This window comes from Palaemon carinicauda, chromosome 4 (genome assembly GCF_036898095.1).
Source record: "Palaemon carinicauda isolate YSFRI2023 chromosome 4, ASM3689809v2, whole genome shotgun sequence".
NCBI classification, from domain to species: Eukaryota; Metazoa; Arthropoda; class Malacostraca; order Decapoda; family Palaemonidae; genus Palaemon; species Palaemon carinicauda.
Genome location: NC_090728.1, coordinates 32,952,068 through 32,970,373, shown reverse-complemented (window position 1 = coordinate 32,970,373; position 18,306 = coordinate 32,952,068). Strand labels below are relative to the sequence as shown.

At 42.9% G+C, this 18,306-nt stretch overlaps 1 protein-coding gene and 1 pseudogene across 1 annotated transcript in view; both read left to right on the top strand.

Moving 5' to 3' along the window:
- Positions 1 to 4,048, top strand: part of LOC137639361 (fap1 adhesin-like) — a 52,086-nt gene extending 48,038 nt beyond the window's left edge. Inside the window, exon 6 of the mRNA XM_068371636.1 lies at positions 347 to 4,048. Within this exon, the coding sequence (XP_068227737.1) occupies positions 347 to 409 (63 nt within the window). The 3' untranslated portion in view covers positions 410 to 4,048. The remainder of the gene's footprint in view (positions 1 to 346) is intronic.
- A 5,055-nt stretch (positions 4,049 to 9,103) lies between these two features.
- Positions 9,104 to 9,222, top strand: LOC137640365 (5S ribosomal RNA; annotated as a pseudogene).
- Positions 9,223 to 18,306: the final 9,084 nt, after the last annotated feature.

Here is an 18,306-nt window from a genome sequence, read left to right as displayed (position 1 = left end):
GAAAGGAGTAAAAATTCATGTCGTAGAGTATTTCTTACTTGACTAAAATGGATAAGATAATTTAATCATATTAAAAGAAATGGAAATGCATTATTTTTTTAGTAACTTTTTAAAAAGGAATTAGAAACATTCTGGGCTATCATTTTTTATATTGCATATCACATCAGAAAACAATTACTCATCAGGCATGGTGTGTTAGTTAAGGGCCTTTGTGAGTTTTTTTTTCTTTTTTATGTTTTGTGGTACAGGACCATATCTTTTTTTCTGCAGTGGGAATTAGGTTAATGTTTATGGATTCTTTGGTATAAGAAAGGTCTCTAATGATTCTTATTTTTATTTGTTTCAGGTAAGACGTAAACAGTTAGAAAAGTTGGCTGGGAAGACTGATCCAGAAAACTTTCAGAAGTGACTTTTTTTATTGAAACGTTGCAACTAGAGCAGATCTAGAGGTTGGATAATATATTTTCTCATTTTTTTTTTGTAAACCAGCAGATTTGTGTTTTCTTTTTCTGATACTATATCAAATCTCATGATAATTTGAAACTTTTACTCTGCATACTTCATGACTGGCAATTATAGGAACATAAAAAATTTCTTGGGAAAGAAAACTTATATGTGATTTAAGTATACCAGCTGAATACCAAAGGATTAACTGAATTGTGAGTGCAGGAGTAACAAAGTAAGAGTTGAAAAACGTTTTGGAAAGCTGCCGTGTTTTTAAGAATAGCTGGGTCAATTTTGAATTCTTTACATATTCTTTCAAAACTGATGCAATGCTAATAAGAAAATACCTTGAACAGTTTTAGAATCTAGGAACAAATATTTTATCAGAGTAGAACTTTTGTTTTATAGTTAAAGTTGAATTAAGAATTAAGGTGGAATTTCTTTACTGAATTCAAAATTCTGGGAGTTAGATTGCTAAGAAGAATTACAGATCTTATGTTGAAAACTAAGAAGAATTACACAGATCTTCTTATGTTGAAGTGCCTTATAGGTTAGGAAAGTTATCAAAAGAGATTATTAGAACTTTTGTAACATTCGACATTGATATTGACTAGAGTGTGGTCACCGTAGTAAAATTCAGACAATCTAAATGAATTATTTGTGAGAATTTTGCTGAAATACTGAATATGGTAGATGTTTAGTATGACGAAAGGAAGGAATAAGAATTGAGAATTATACTTACATTAATGAAAATTTTAAAGATGGACTTCAAAATTAGAGAAAGTCATAGAAGTGCTCCTAAGACATTTTTAACATGATAAATGTATTCTTTTATTTGTGCTTATAATGTCAAAGATTATCTAAGTTTAAACACTTTGTGAACCCTAACTCCTTTATAGTGGTCAAATATGTATAGATTACTTTTCTTTTTAACTTTGGCAAATGCTACTTTTATATTGCCTTTTAAAACCCAAATGGATGTATATTATATATTACTATTTTCCTCAAGATATGTGTTCATTTTGTCTTTTACATATTTCACTGTTGAAAGTTAATCTATTAATTGATGCATGGAAAATTTCAAAATTTGGGTGCACTGAGAGAAAGGTGTAATTGCCTCTTGACTAAAATAGCGCAGTCCAGCGCTGTGTTGATGAATATTTAGGAAATGGACAGATTATATACTGTAATTTAACAGATATAAGAATTCAGTTATATTTTTTTCTGGTATATTATTAATTGGGTTTGTAGCGCTTGATGAATCAAGTGTTAATTCACCATAATTCATATGGGCAACTTTAATGAGAACAAACTATTTAATTATTTTTTTTTTTTTATAGAGAGAAGACTATTTGCACCCAGCAATTTTCTGGCAAATACATTGTACTATACCCATCCAGATGGGGTAGACAATTACACACACACACACACACAAAAAAAAAAATTAAGCCCATCTTATATGTGTGTATATCCTGATAAGTTTCTTCTAAGACACGTTTCTTGAAAAAATAAGCAACTTGATTGGGATAAAGGAAATTTTTTACACTTTGCACCATCCAAATCCATTTTAAAAGAGGTGCGTTTGTTTAATTTTGTTATTTTTTTCTGAAAGAAGAGTTTTTTTTAATGTTTGCATAATTAAGGATACAATGTTTTTCCCTTGAAAGATTAAATTCTGTATACTGCATGTCTTGAACATTTTGTTCTTTAATCTATCAGTAGCCATTGAATTTATCAAAGACATATGTGGTCTTGGCCTTTGATAGTACCAAAGACCCTTCTGTATACTGTACTGTATTCAACCTTTGGATATCCCACAACTAACATTAATTCCATATTTGTTTAGCTTAAACTAGAGTTGGCTTAAACTTATTACATTTGTGGGACTCGGCAAACTGTATCCTATTTAAAAGGGGAGTCATAGGAAAAAAGAACCGCAACAATGTTACTGATGACTAAAGAACACTATTAAGTTGAGTAGTTACTTTATTGTTTCATTTTTTGAAAATTTATCTGAATATGCAATTTCCTATTTTTTGTTGAAAATTTATAGCTACCGAATTCTTGATTATTTTTTAGGTCTGATTTCCTTCAAAACTAATTTTTCTATATATCTATGTGTAAGAAAGTAGTGGAACCTCAAAGATTAAATTCCTTTCATCTCTAGCATACCAGTCTTTGAAGAAAATTTGGAAAATATATTGTCTTGGTCATTGGAGGAACTTTTGGGGGTTGAACAAATATTGCAACTGATGGTAATTTATGAGTCGGGACATGTTGACAGTTGTATAATGTGTTGTAAGCAAAGATAGCTTCAATACTGTACACTCGGTTAAACAAAAGCTGTATCCTAGGGCACACCTACAAAATATATAGCTAAATTGTTCAAGGAAAGAGCCAGGTTTCACTTAGTAAAACTAATATGAAAGAGTGTATGAAGGACAAATAATGATAGTTTCTGGAGTAGCTGAAAAGTTCAGGAGTATTGTTTTTAGGGGCAGTGTCTTTGGACTGTTTAAATAGTAAATACAATTGTACAGATTGTATATTTGTGACTCAGTCCGAGAAGGAGAGCGAAAAAGAATCTTTTTGGGAGATCAGAATCTGTGCGAGCTAGTCTTATAGAACACGGAAGAGTAGCTGTGATGGGAAATTTAACTGCAAATGTAGGAATGGAGTTACTGGAATAAATAAGATTTATGCGTTGTGGAAATGTGCTTGGTAAGACCCCATTTAGAAATGCATATTTTCCAAAGAATGAAAGTGTAATTGAGAACGAGAAACGTGGGGGGTTAGTTTTCTAGATTACGTCTAATCACAAAGTTAATGGACTAGCAAGCTGATGTATATAATTAGAAAAGTGTTTTAAGAGGTATATTTGATCAGTACTGTATTTGGTTGAAACATCTTAATGACAAATGCAGTATTCTAAATGGAAGAAGAATGAAGGAGCTAATAGTGAGAAAGTGTTTAAGCTGTGGGCTGGGATTGAAAAGATGGAGGAGGAAGGAGTAGATGTAGAGTTTGGAACGTTATGGCTAGGTTTTTGATAGTTTAGTTTTGGTTTGTTTCTTTGTTTCCATTTCATAGATTTGGTAGAACGGATTAAAGAGGTTCTATAATACAGATGTCTTTAATAGTCAGACAGCAGGTAGATATAACCAATCAGTCTTGATAGTCATCATATACACTTATGTTACTAACTTATTTATTTGCTCTATTTTACATTCTATTGATAATAGTAAATTTAATCTACTTCAGACAATGTACATGTGGGACGAAGCAATGTACAATATAATGCATCTATGTACCCATTAATATATTAATGACTATTATTTGTATTAATTTTGATAAAAACACCTTGTACTCGCCAAAAACATACTTTTCCCAAAGCATGAAAAAAAGAAGGAAAACCATTATCTCTTGGTAATCACAATAAATTCTTATGTATATACTGTAACTTATTTACTTATTGTGCACTTCTTTCTATCTTTTTCTTTTTATGTGTGCTACCCATATTTACCAGTTAAAAGTTTCCTGTTGAACAGTGTATTATAGTGTATATATATGTACAGTGCAGTAATTTAAAGTGGTAATAAATTGATGTACTCTTTTGTTTTTGTTTTATTAGTTATTCTGTACCCATTCTGTTTGCTATTATAAAAAATACCATATTAAATTATAAGTTCTCTTAGTCCTGATGGTATGTAATATGAGGAGGTCAAAGTTATAAGCTTAATTTGACAGTAGAACAAAAAAAATTAAGAACACCTCTCACCATAGGTGATTAAGACGTTTATGCTCTATATACACACTTTTCTTTGTTTTTTTTTTCATACTGAATTACCTCACTGGTTGCAGTGTCTGGCAATCTGTTTAGATTTTTTAATCCAATCTATTCAAGAAAATACATACTACCATTATTCATAAGACAAAAGTTATAAAATCTGTGTTATAAGAATTGAACCCTTAAATTTAAGAACCTGATATGTAGGGAGGCGACATGATTTTAGTGAGAACTCATATTAGTACTATCCATAGTTATTACAAGGGTTTTAACTTAAGTTGGATTTGATAAACTTTCAAGCCTTTAACTCTGAAGTTGTTTCATGTTTGTTCCGTAACCGAAATACAAACCACGCTATTTACATTGGGTTTACCTTTTAGCGTAGCTAAAATGGCGAGCCATTAGAATTTAACGAGGTTGTATTACCCCCGCGCTAGTTAGCGGGGGGGTAGAGGAGTGGTAGCTAGCTACCCCTCCCCCCTCACACACCGATGAATTGCTTCACTTTCACTTTTGGCTCGGACATGGATAGACGTCTCTATCTTTGTCCTCGCTTGGCAGCCATTGTTTGTTTTGTCTTTACTTAATCACTTACTTTTCTTTTACTCAATATATATGTAAACATTTTCTCATGTTTATGTATATATTTGAGCATAGAAATCAGTAAGTTTCCTTTTCAGAGTTTGTGCTTGTGTGTGTAGTGTACGATATCTCCGTGGAGCCCTCGGCAGTTAGGCCACCATGGTGTAATTTCATGGGTCGCGATCGAGTTTGACTTCGGTCTTTCTCTCTCTCTCTCTCTCTTGAGGTCGTTCACCCTTTTACTACGTTACTACGCCTTTTGTAGCTTCCTTCCCGTTGGGGTGGGGGGGGTTTGCTACGCCGTACGTTTTGTCTCAATCAGTTTATGAATCTAATTGTATTTGTTGATTTTTCAGCTTTGTAGAACGATTCCTTTCGGGGTTTTCGTTCTTTCTTTAGTGTTCATTCATTTTTAAATTACATAATTACATAGTTACATAATTATAATTGTTATAATTCTGTGTTGGTTACAGCTCTCCTTCCGTGAGTGTAAGTGGTTGTGAGGGCACGTGCCTGTTGTGTAATTCTTGTGTTCCTTTCCCTCGGGATTCCTCTTCGGAGCCTTCCCGGGGGGAATGAATGTGTACTAATGATTTTTGTTTTATTTTTTTACAGTTACCGATCTAGTTCGTTTCTGTAATGTGACAACGGTGTGAGCTGTCTTGTTGAGGCCTGGTGATTCGGCTGTTGCTGCTTCCCCTATGGACCTTCGTCAGGGGCGTGTCTCCTTCTTCTGGAAGTACTCCCTTGACGATTGACAGCTCTCCAGTTCATTTTAGAACTCTCAGGAGGCTCGCCTCCTTGGGTGGGTAACTTTCCTTCCGAGGGAAGTTTTTCCTGTCCAGGCTTGAGTTTTTCTCCTTTTGGGGGGTTCTTCTCTTGCCTTTTTTTTCGTGCGACTATGCTCTTGATGCTGAGCGGTCGCACCTGCAGTCTCGCTCAAGGGGCTGGGCAACTGCAGGAGCCCCTCTTCGGAGGATTGCTCCTTTTAGGTCACTGGCTGACCAGTCTCATCTACGAAGTGTTTCTCTTTCGTTCGCTAGAGAGTACACTCATAGAGACTCCTCTTCGGAGGATTCTTCTGCTGTTGTTGCTGTTGGCCTCCTTCGCCGTAAGGCTCACCGTCCGCCTCGTCGTAAGGGCCTCCCATCTCCCTATAAGGGTGCTAAGAGGCGCCTTTTTGAATCTCCGTATGCAGCCTACAACTCCTTCTTCTTGATCTTCCGCCCCTGGTGCAGATGGACAGCAGTCTGACCTCGTCTTCCGACGGGCAACGGTCTTCCCGACGGACAACGGTCTTCCGACGGACATCAGTCTCCCGACGGACAGACAACGGTCTTCCGACGGACATCAGTCTCCCGACGGACAACGATCCCTTCGGGGCAAAGGGTTGCCTCCCACGGGGGTTCTTCCCTTGCGTGTCAGGGTTCCCCTGCGCACCCTTCTGCTGTGTTCTCTCCTGCTCAGTGTTAGCGCACAGGCGCTCTCGTGCTCTCCTGCTCAGTGTTAGCGCACAGGCGCTCTCCTGCTCATCAGCGCTTTCCTGATCGCTAGCGCTCTCCTGTTCGCCAGCGCTCTCCTGTTCGTCAGCGCTCTCATGATGATCATCTCTGCCGTTCCTGTTACGCGCCCTGTGCGCCCACGTTGGCCCTCGCGATCTAGAACTTCAGTTCAGGTCTCGGACAAGGACTCTTCTTTTACGCACAGGCTTCCACTCGTTGCCTTCTGCTCGCCAGCGATCACCAGCTCGCCAGCGACCATAGACGCATCAACGTTCACCTGCTCGTCAGCGATCTCCTACGCGTCAACGATCGCCATCGATCTGCCACGCGTGTCAGTTCCCCTGGACACCATCAGTAGCGATCTAGCGCTCGCCTGCTGTGGACCACGATCTCCGGTAGCTGAGTCTTGCCGTAGATCTTCCTCCTACTCGCCAGCGCTCACCTTTACTTTTGTCCTTCTGTGCGCCAGCTTTCTTCAATCGCCAGCGCACATCTGCGCGCCCTTTTTTGCCACGCACCAATGGGCGCCAACGGTTTTCTGACCGTCTAGGATCGCCTGATTAACAGCTTGCTTCAGCGCTCACCTTCCTGATGCACCTGCGCGCTAACCATCACTAGTCTCTCGCGTTGGCAATCGCCTACGCGCCCGCGCAATTCTTCACCTGCGCGCTAGCGTTTTGTTAACGCACCACCGCTCGCCAACGCGCCGTCGCTTGCCAACGCGCCTTCACTCGCCTACGGGCTATCGCTCGCCAGAATGCGCCATCGCTCGTCAACGCGCCATCGCCCGCCTACGTGTCATCGGTCTCCCGACCGCCTGCGCGCCCACGTGCCTGCGCGTCCACACGCCCACGTGCCTGCGCGACCGCACGCCCACGTGCCTGCACGCCTACGCGCATGCGCGACCGCGCACATGCTCTCCAATGTTCGCCCGCGCGCGAACCAACGGTCTTCCATCGCGCGGACGGACGGTGTTCCTTCGCGCGGTCCGACAGTGTTCCGTCGCGCGGACCGACGGTGTTCGGTCGCGCGGACCGACGGTGTTCCGTCGCGCGAACCGACGGTGTTCCGTCGCGCGAACCGACGGTGTTCCGTCGCGCGAACCGACGGTGTTCCGTTGCGCGAACCGACGGTGTTTCATCGCGCGAACGTCGGCTTAATTCTTGCAGTATCCATTGCTCGGCTATGGGTTATCGCTCACCGACCACCAGCTCTCGCCCTTCCTTCCACTTTCGCCCTCCTTCTGCGCTCCTTCGCGCACCTTCGTTTGCTTTCCTGCGTGCCCGCGCATGGGCGCTTCCACGTTCGCCCATGCGCAAACCATTGATTTACCATCGCGCGAGCGCCAGGGCGATTGCGACCGCGATTCCCGTTGGGGTTTCGCAGCATAGCCAGCCTGGCAAGTCTTCTGGAGCGTATTTCCAGAACACGGCCTCACCCTGTAAACGCAGAGCATGGCACATGCAAGAGCAGGAAGAATCTTCAGGGAGGTCTGAGCAACATTCTTCTTTCCAGAGCCTGGGTTAGCCCTTCCCCGTCATTCCCTGGAAGGGTTTTGCCAGGGAGCTTTCCGTTCGAGTTTTCTCCATCGGCCAAGGGGTGACTGGTTTACCCCTTCCTCTTCTCCATCTCGTGAAAGGGGCTTACCAGGTCCTTTCCCTCCTCGATTGCGACCCAAGTATTTGTTCAAGGAAGCTACAGGAAGGTCATGGGTACTTTCCTCCTCTCGGGCTCAAGCACCTTGGCGTTTCGTCGCCAAATTTCGAACTTGCGGGCAAGCTCGATGTTGGACTATCTGGACGCAATGACCAAGGGCTTCCTTTCGGGTGTCTCATCCGTGGATGTCGACAAGCTCAGACACCCTTCCATCCTTGGGAAGAGTTTGTTTGTGCCCAAGGACAGAGACATAGACAGCGGTTGTGCGGAGGAAGTCGATTTCCGTTTTCACTCCTCCAAGGCGCTTTCTTCCAGACCCTGCAGGGCTCCAGCGCCTCTTTCTTTCAGCCTCGTCGGTCTAAGTTATCGGACCGGCTACGACAACTGAGACAAGGTATCCAATAGCAGTCCCCTCCTGTCAGGAACAGGTAGCACGGGAGGCTCTCCCGGGGGGGCATAGTCCTAGAGGGAGCGGCAGAGTTCACGAACTCTAGGATTGGCAACCCCCCCTTGCAGGTTTCTCTATGCCATAGGGTCGGCAAGAGTTTGCCCGTTTGGGCAGAATGATCCATGCCTTAGGAGAAGGTCCTCCATAGGATCGTCGACGGCTTCACCCCCTGGCTTCTTCAGTCGATCCTTTCTCGTAAGAAAGTATCTGAGACGGGAATTCCGTAGTCGACCTCACAGCTCTGATCAAGTTTGTCGAACAAACTTCGTCCAGCGTGGAACAGCAGAATCGATCAGACTGGTAACGAGGCGACAGGACTCCTTAGGCCCTGGATCAGAAGGACGGGTACTTTCAGTTTCCATTCCATCCATATTCCAGGAAGCTCGTGCAATTCAGCCTAGACTACAGGTATTCCTGCTTTAAGATGCAGTGTGGCGATCCCGCCGTGGCATCGCAGGTTTTTCCCCAGAGAACTCTCCCTGCTTTTTTCATGGCCGCTCGGGAGCAGGCTACCGCCTCCTTCGCCTTTTGGAGGTCTGGTCAACTCCGGTAGGCTTGGGTTCGACCTTCTTCAACGCCGGGACAAGCTTCCGGATCCTTACCATGAGTGGGGGTTCATGGTAATTTGCTAGGAGCCTTCTCTTCTTCGGCCTCAACATCTGGAGTATCTAGCCATGATAATGAGTCAACGGCCTTACCACGTTGGAAACCCCGCTTCTTGTCCGTCCAGCGAGGTTAAGCAACGTCGGGTCTGCTTGGTACTTGGATGGGTGACCGCCTGGGGACGCCAGATTCTGTTGCCGCCTCCTCCAAGCCTTCCCTTCAGTTGACTGTGGCAAGGCTGAGGAGAGTCGCAGTACCTGTTTTCAGTCGGGCAGAGCTTTCAGCCCTACCTTGGAACGTTTCCTAGGTCTCTTTCCTCATTGACCCGTCTATAGTTCCGAATGGTCGCCTCAGGATAAGTTCCCTGTGGGGCGGCCCAAGTTCCGGTGGTTTCAAAGCAACGATTAACCGGACTTTCTGGCCCCTATGGGACCAGCTGGACGATTAGACCTGCAATGGGGGTTGACCTATGGAACCTCTTGATGGGAGTGGATATTCTCGTCCTTTCCCCACATTTTTGATGATGTTCTCGGACTCGTCAAAGAAAAGGGGGGGGGGGGGGGGGCATGTTCCGGTCCAGGCCTATGGTCAGGACCTGAAGGATACCTCTCCATCATTCAGGCAGGCTTAGGGGCCATAGTCTGGCCCCTCTACAGATCCTACAGCTCCTGCCGAGTCGCTCCGTGCGCGACGACTTCATGGTACTGGCAGGTTCTAACCAGCAAGGGACGCATTTTTATACCTTCGCATCTTGCAGTAGAGATACTGAGATGATTTGAGATCCTCTCAATACCACCATCGGCTCGCTCATTCCGGGCAGAGGAATGTTCTCTCCGACTATCCGAGCAGAGCCTCGTAGAGAGAGTGTACCTGGGGGTCTTTGGCCTTGAGTATCCAGCAAATCCTGGCCTGGGGGACCTGATCGCGACAGCTTGGAACCTCAAGCTTCCGCTTTTCTTCCCCCCAGTCTCAGACCCCGTGACTCTTTGGCAAGATGCATTCCGGTGATGGTGGGACAACATCGACGCCTGCGTCTTCCCTCCATTGTTGTCTGTTGAGAATGGGTCTCAACAAGACCAGGTTGTCTGTCAACCTTTCAATGGCCCTGAGAGCTCCACTGTGACTATACGCAGAACGGTTTCCGGACCCTCTGCTTCCCCTGACGGAACTCCCGGGAGAGCTTCTCCCACGGCACAGGCTACTCAAACAACCACACTGCAACATCTTTCACGAGCCGGGGCATCCCTTCGGCTTCATGCCTGGAGACACTATGCCTCTTCCTCAAGAAGAGACAACCCGCTACAGTCGCGGGACGGAGGTCGCGTCATCTGCGATAGTCATCCGCAGGGATCTTCCAGGCGAAGTGGAGAGTCTTCGGTGGTTGGTGTCGTGGGAGATATACCTCTTCCCTTGATGCCTCTTCTCCAGCAATAACAAACTTATTGCCTTTCGGCGGGAGGAAACTCCTTTCCGCTCTCGGCAATGAAGCCTGTCGCTCAGCCTTTCCCTGACCTTCAGGCTTAAAGGAATAACTTTTTCCTTCCCGCTGAACCTTTCTTCGCTCATGCGAAGCTGCGAACGTCCCTGCCCTAGTCAGAGTGAGACCTCCAACATGGAGCATGGCTCGGACTTTTTAGTCCCTTAAGAGATCTTCTCAAGACCCTTTACGTCAGGCCTCTGATCGTATTCCGTCTTGGGGCTCCTGCTCACTCTGGCCGCGGCCAGTGTGTAAGCAATCTTCTTGGTCTTGTACAACTCCGCCCTTTCTAAGGAATGGGGGAAGGCAACATTCAGATTCACTCCTGAGTTGTTAGCTAGACTCAGAATCTTGGGGTCCCGGCCCTTCGGTCCAATTCCTTCAAGATTTCGAGTCACCATTCTGTATCTGATATCCCAAAACCTTCTCCTTCTTGCCAGTAAAGGAATCGAGAGGTTAGCTTTGGGAACAGCTGCAGTTTGTCCTCACATGCAGCCGGGTTGGGAGCACAAGAAGGACACGGGGGAGAGTCACCAGTATACCTCTTCAGCTCGGACTCAAGGACATTCATCTCGACCTGAATCCAGACCCTCCCCCGTCACGTCGCCCTACAGCACGATGTCGGATACATCGCAACGTCCCTCGCCTTCGAGTAATACTACTCTGTGACGCAGGTGCTACAAGCTGGAGTCTGGAAGCGTCTAATGACCTTCGCAGCCCGCTTCCTGCAAGGCGTGACCCACAGGAGTTTCGATACGTTTCTATCGCTCCGTGGTGGCTACACAACAGCTGGTCTAACCTCAGGCTCCTTTTTGGACAGGTAGCAGAAGGTTGAGGGCATTGTTATCAGGTTTTAGTCTGCATGAACGAAAGAAGTATGTCTGGCCCTTACTTCTTTCTTCATCATCCCCTCTACTGGGAAGCAGCATCCTGGTCTCTGCATAGCTGACCTCAAACCTCTGCAGGTAAACCATGCTTCCTTGTGTTCCAAGTATTGAGTCAATACTGTCGCGTCCCCCATACCCTGACGAGGTAGTATTGGGAACGTCCTAACCCAGAGTTCCTTCTGGAACTCCAGGTCAACTGCCTAGGAAGGGTCACACTTCTTCCTTCACACACAAGCTTATGTAGGCCACACGGTTCCTTGCGGAGCAAGGAACTTGTGAGGTGCAGGGACTCCTTATCTCGAGTGTGACTCACTCGGATTCTGAGTCCCCGGGTAAAGCCAAAGCCAGTATGGCTGGGGACTTTCCACCCTTCCTAAGGGGTAAGTCACCCAATGTAAATAGCGTGGTTTGTATTTCGGTTACGGAACAAATGACAAATTCGAAGATACTGTAATTTGTATTTTTCCTAACCATACAAACCTTAGCTATTTACATATATTTGCCCGCCAGCCCTGTCCCCCAAGACAAGTCCTACCTCTAAGTGAAAGTGAAGCAATTCATCGGTGTGTGAGGGGGGGAGGGGTAGCTAGCTACCACTCCCCTATCCCCCGCTAACTAGCGCGGGGGTAATACACCCTCGTTAAATTCTAATGGCTCGCCATTTCAGCTACGCTAAAAGGTAAACCCAATGTAAATAGTTAAGGTTTGTATGGTTAGGAAAAATACAAATTATCTTCGAATTTGTCATATTTAATTTTCATTTTATTTCTATATGCATGAAAGACAACAGAAAAGTATTGAGCAATGATAATATACAGTTCTGACCTGGTATTTGTTCCGACGCTTCATACTAACTCTTTCTCTCTTTATAGGGAATGTACTTTCGGCAAAGCTACAAACTAGCCATAAGATTTTTAGCGAGGTATAACCCCTTACTGCTAGTTAGTGGTGGTAGTACGATCATCCCGCTCACACACACTTGTTATATACTGTCACTTTTGCTTTTGGCTCTGTAGAGTGCAAACGTAGTGTGTCTCTACCATTAACATATACAAACTGGCTTTTGACTTTCTTGCTTTTTCTATTTCAGGTGTGCTTGGTTTTTTTCAAGATCCGGTTATGCAGGTTTCTTCTGGTTGTGAAATGCACCAATGCAGCACCTTCATGTCCCCCCTTGACACCGATCGTCATTCCCTTTGGCTTGCAGAGGTCACTCATGTAAGCAGGACATGCCTTATAATTAGTGTCGGCAGTGGCCGTCATCCCAGTGGGTGAGGTTTGGAAGGTGGCATAATAAATCCAAAAGGGATTCTTCTAAGGGGTCCTCCTCAAAGGTGAAGAAACCCTGATTTCTTTCTCCGTTGACTCTGCCCGCTCGTTCTCCTCCGGAGGACGGTCGGGTAAGAGTGATGGCCTTTTGACCCCTGGTCAACCCTTGGTCATAGAGGATGCCGCCACTTCCCTTAGCGAAGCGGCCATGCCTTCTGGCCTTCCTTAGGGATTTCGGGTCCCCTTCAAAGGATCAGCATTTGGAGATGATCCAGTTGGGGGTACAGAGGAAGCTTACATCTGCGTCCTCCGAAGTTAACCTCGGTCTTCCTCTCTAAGATTCTGAAGGTAACGCACCATCCATTGTTCATATCTCTTCAGCATATAAACAAGAGCACGTGCAGACTAGTACTGCTCGGAGTTTCCAATTGGGTGAGCCAAATGCTACTAACCCAGAGTCTGATGTTAGTCAGTCTCATCAGCTCGTAGATTACAACGCATTCCCTCAGCCTGAGTACGCTCAGTGAGTTGAGGGTCTATGGAGTATGATGCACCGAGCTTTACCTCTCAGAGGTGAGCAACTCTTGCTTCTCCTTAGTGGTCGCCTCCACGGGGATTTCTGAAACGAGTGCTAGATTCATCAATGCCTCTTTCCAGTCCTTCGGAGGAAGATGACGTGGTGGTGTGGAGAATGTGTTCTTTCCTGGCCCCCTACTGTTGCCAACAGAACATTCCAAGTTTTTTAAGCCAGGACTTTTAGGCCTTGCACTTATGGTTTTTCTCCCGGCGGGGAATAAACCCACCTTTCCTGCTGTGCACATGCACACAGGCTTCATCTTCACGTGTGGAGGTTATCCAGCAACTTCTTGGAAAGAGAAGCTATTCAAGACCTGTTGCAAAGAAAAGGGCAGGATACCTCCGGGAGTTGTCTGGACTGTCTTTTGTGGAAGGGGTATTGCTCCCCTTAGTGCCATTATTCCAACAATAGCGTGGTTTTTATTGTACTTCAGGTAGGAAAAACTCTGCTCGTTAGCATCGGTCAAAGGCTATCACTCAGCCTTGAGCCTCGCTTTTAGACTGAATGTAGTGAACATTTTCTTCTCGATGGAATTGCCCCTCCTCGTACAGAACTTTGAGTGAACCTGCCCTCTGTCACAAGTTAGACCTCCTCCTTGGAATTTAGCGCAAGTACTGTACTACGTCTTTTGAAAGGAGAACCTTATAAACCTCTTCGTGAAGCATCAGACCGTGACTTGATGTTAAAGACGGTTTTCTTTTTGGCCTTGGCCTCTGCAAAGTGAGTCAGCAAGCTACATGGTCTTTCCTATATTGCCAATTCAAGGGGATGGGGGAAGGTGATGCTCAGCTTCGTCCCTGAGTTCGTGACTAAGACTCAAAATCCGGCTGTAGCTGATCCTAGATTCTGGCCCTTCCGGACTGAGAATCTCCTTTCTGTAACAGACGACCTAGATCAACTGTTACTCTGCCCTTTATAGGTGCTGAGGAAATACCTAAAAGAAACTGCCAGAGCCTGCCCTCAGATCAGCAAGCTCTTCGTGAGCTCAGGAAGAGTTAAAAAGAAGGTCATTAAGAACTCCATCTCATCTTGGATCAGACAGGTAATCAAGAGAGCCATACAACCTGAGTTCAGCAACCAAGCGAGTTCAATCACCGAAGATGAGGATTTTTGCTATGATTGTGAGTGTTGTGTAGATAAAAGGAAAAATTTATAACTGGGAAATCGCTGAGTTGAGCTTACTTGGAATTGCTGGGTGATATGGAAGTTCCAAGAATCTGCTCATTTGTACCTGAAAATGTACCTGACAGGAGCATGGAAGAAATCCAGGAGTTAAGTGCAAACGATCCACCCTCTCAACAATTAATGGTTGGCCTGAGTTCAGACAGAAAGTAGCGTATGAAGCCAAAACTTTCTTGATTTTCAAGACCCATTATCATATGAAAATGGTATGATATATAAAGGGTCCTTACTGTATATCAAAAATTTACCCTCCAGTGATTGAAAAGCTGGTCCACGCTTCTCACAATGCTCCAGAAACAACGAGGTGAGCGAGAGAAACTTTTTATTGGCCAGAAATATTCAAAGAAGTTGAAATGATGGCAAATGGTTATCAAAATTGTCAAGGGTTGAAGCAAGCCAACAGGAAAGAGCACCTCATCACACTTGATTTAGTAAGTGAACCCTGGCAGAAAACTGGATGCAATTTATTTGAGCTTGAAAGACGTGGTTATCTGGTAGTTGTCGACTATTGCACCGATTTCATAGAATATGAGTACTGTACCTGAAACTTCCAATTGCGAGAAATGTTACTCACGGAATTGAGAAGATGTGTTCTACATTTGTAAGACCTAAGACTTTGGTGAGTGATATTGGTTCTCAGTTTACTAGTTGCAAATTCCAGAACTTCATCAAAGAATGGAACATTAACTAACAGATGTCATCACTTAATCACCAGCAAGGCAATGAAGAGGCCAAGGTTGCAGGAGAAATAGTTAAGAACCTAATGAAGAAATGTTTAAAAGAAGGTTCGAACATGTATCTTGCACTACTTGAACAGAGAAGTATACCAAGATAAGAATCTGTTAGTCCTCCTGAAGCTATGTTTGCCAGAAAAACTGAGACTCAACTGTCTATGAAACAGATGAAAGAGGAGATTAAGCGACTCTAAGATGCAGCGAAAGTTAACAGAAGAAGTCATACAGCAAGTCATACAATGAGTACATTATGTCCTGGAAGAATGGCAATACTGAGAGATCTTGGAAAACAGGCACAATCATAAAATAACTAGATGAAAGAAAATATCTCGTCCAATGCCAGAAAGGAGAAATTTATGTCAGAAATCAAGTTGATTCAAGACTAAGATACTGACAAATATCAGAATACTAGAAACTGAATTGCTATATCTAGTAAGACAACATAAAGTGAACCTGATCCTCATCCCAATGAAAATAATGCTCATCACCTCAGTGAAACTAATTGGTCTGGAAGTCCAAAGTAGAGAAGTCAAAGGTACCTGAAACCTGCAAGACAAACAGAAAAACGTATGATTGTAAAACTACCTTAAAGGGAATGAAAACCCCCAGTAAATCTGAAAGACCATGTCTAGAAAGGGGCTGATCTAAATTAACTTGTATAAATGATCAAGTCTGATGTACAGTAAGCTGCCTTATGTGAATGATAAGAATTTTTGTAGACACAAATTTTGATCTTGAGGATAAGTAACTAACAGTTTGATATTAATTATTAGATAAAGAATTTATTTTAATCTAGAAAAAGAGTAATGTTGATGATCTACGTACTTACTGCCCCAGATTGTGCTGGATGTTTCTAAAACTGTGGTAACCCTTCCAGTCAATTGTTTGTTTACATGTAGAAGGGTCCACATGTTTTGGTATGATTCTAGTATGTTCCTTTTGTCTATATATATGTCTTATAACTGTGAATGCCATCAGTTCTGTTCTGTTTAGTCATCCAAACACCCAGTTAGTTGTATCTGCATAGTACTTTCTATATTTACTGATATAGAAGACTTTGTCTACCAAGATATAATAAACCACCTGATAATTAACATATAATTTTGTGTGTCGTTTCTACATTGCATACCGTTCATGCCAGTAACCTCCATTCATCAACAGTCTCCTCAATTTTGGTCTGATTGTGTTTAAGAATGTCTTGGGATTTTAGTTTGTTTACTGATCTGGATCGTTCTGCTAATTCTATTAAATCTCTCTTGGATTTTACCCTAATTTCCAATTTTTCTTCATTAGGTTTATGGTATTTTCTGATAGTTTTCCATGATCTTGTTTAGGATCTTTTCCACCTATATCTTGTGCTGATTCCAATACAATTTTTAAGTCTGTTCATTTCTTATTTCCTTGCTTCTATTTGATCATGTAGCTGGGAGTGCCCATTTTGTATTGCTAAACTAAATTCATCAGATAAGAGTATGGACAAACCTCTAGAGATTGTCAATGAATATACATACGTAGTACAGACAGAAAATGTTTCCCCAGGACATGAGACCAAAATTAAAAGAAGGTATGAATTGGATGGAGAGCTTTTGGTAAATAAAATGAGATTGTGAAATGTAAAATGTCACACTAAAAAGAAAAGTATTTAATCAGATGGTTCTACCACTATTAATTTAAGCATCAGAAACTCGGAGTCTTAAAGCCTTATAACATACGCTAGTTACAACTCAGAGAGCTATGGAAAGAATAAGGATGGTAATAACAGTTAGGACAGAAAAAGAGCAACATGGATACGAGAGCAAACTAAAGTAGAGGATATTCTAACATGCAAAAAAAAGAAATGGACTTGGGCAGAACGTATAATGAGAGTGACAGATAATAGATGGACATTTAGAATAACAGAATGGGTCCCTAGAGATTACAAAGGAAGTAGAGGAAGGAAGAGATGACGATGGATTGACGAGCTTAGAAAATTTGTGGGTATAGACTGGCATAGAAAGACCATAAACAAATGTAAGTGGAATGTCATCATTATTATTGTTAATTGCTAAGCTACAACACTAGTTGGAAAAGTGGGGTGCTATAAGCCTAGAGGCTCAAACAGGGAAAATAGCTCAGTGAGAAAAGGAAACAAGGAAAAAATAAAATATTTTAAGAACAGTAACAGCAATAAAATAAATCTCTTATATAAACTATAAAAACTTTAACAAAACAAGAGGAAGAGAAATAAGATAAAATAATAAGCCTGAGTGAACCCTCAAGCAAGAGAACTCCAACCCAAGACAGTGGAAGACCATAGTACAGAGGCTATGGCACTACCCAAGACTGGAGAACAATGGTTTGATTTTGGAGCGTTCTAGAAGGGTTGCTTACCATAGCTAAAGAGTCTCTTGTACCCTTACCAAGAGGAAAGTAGCCTCTAAAAAATTACAGTGCAGTAGTTAACTCTTGCATGAAGAATAATTGTGTGGTAATTTTAGTGTTGTCAGGTGTATGAGAACAGAGGAGAATATGTAAAGAATAGGCCAGACTATTCAGTGTGTTGGTGTGTGTAGGCAAAGGGAAAATAATCTGTAACCAGAGAGAAGGATTCAATGCAGTATACTCTGGTCAGTCAAAGGACCCCACAACTCTCTAGCGGTAGTATCTCAACGGGTGGCTGGTGCCCTGGCCAACCTACTACTACCTACCACTGAGGCCTTGGTCCTACAGCGGACTAGCTACGACTGATGATGATGTGTGTGTATATATATATATATATATATATATATATATATATATATATATATATATATATATATATATTGAAGTTAGTTTTCTTCTTGTATTTCCTCAAATGTAGTTTAGACTTAGGCCATAATCAGATGTTAATGGATTGCACAATTGTTTATAATAATGAATTTTATGCCAAAAAAGAAGAAAAAAAAAAACTTTCCTGAAGGCATAAGAATTTCCTAACAGTATATCACTGGAGATTGCTCCTCGTTCACATTACATTTTATCATTTTGTTTACAGATGTTTTTAAAAGGATAATATTCATTTAGAAATGAAATACGAAATTTACAGATTTGTTTATTTATATAATAGGTTTTGGCAGATATAAAAATAAAATCTATTAAACAGTATACTGTGTTTTGATGATACTAGAAAATATAGAGAT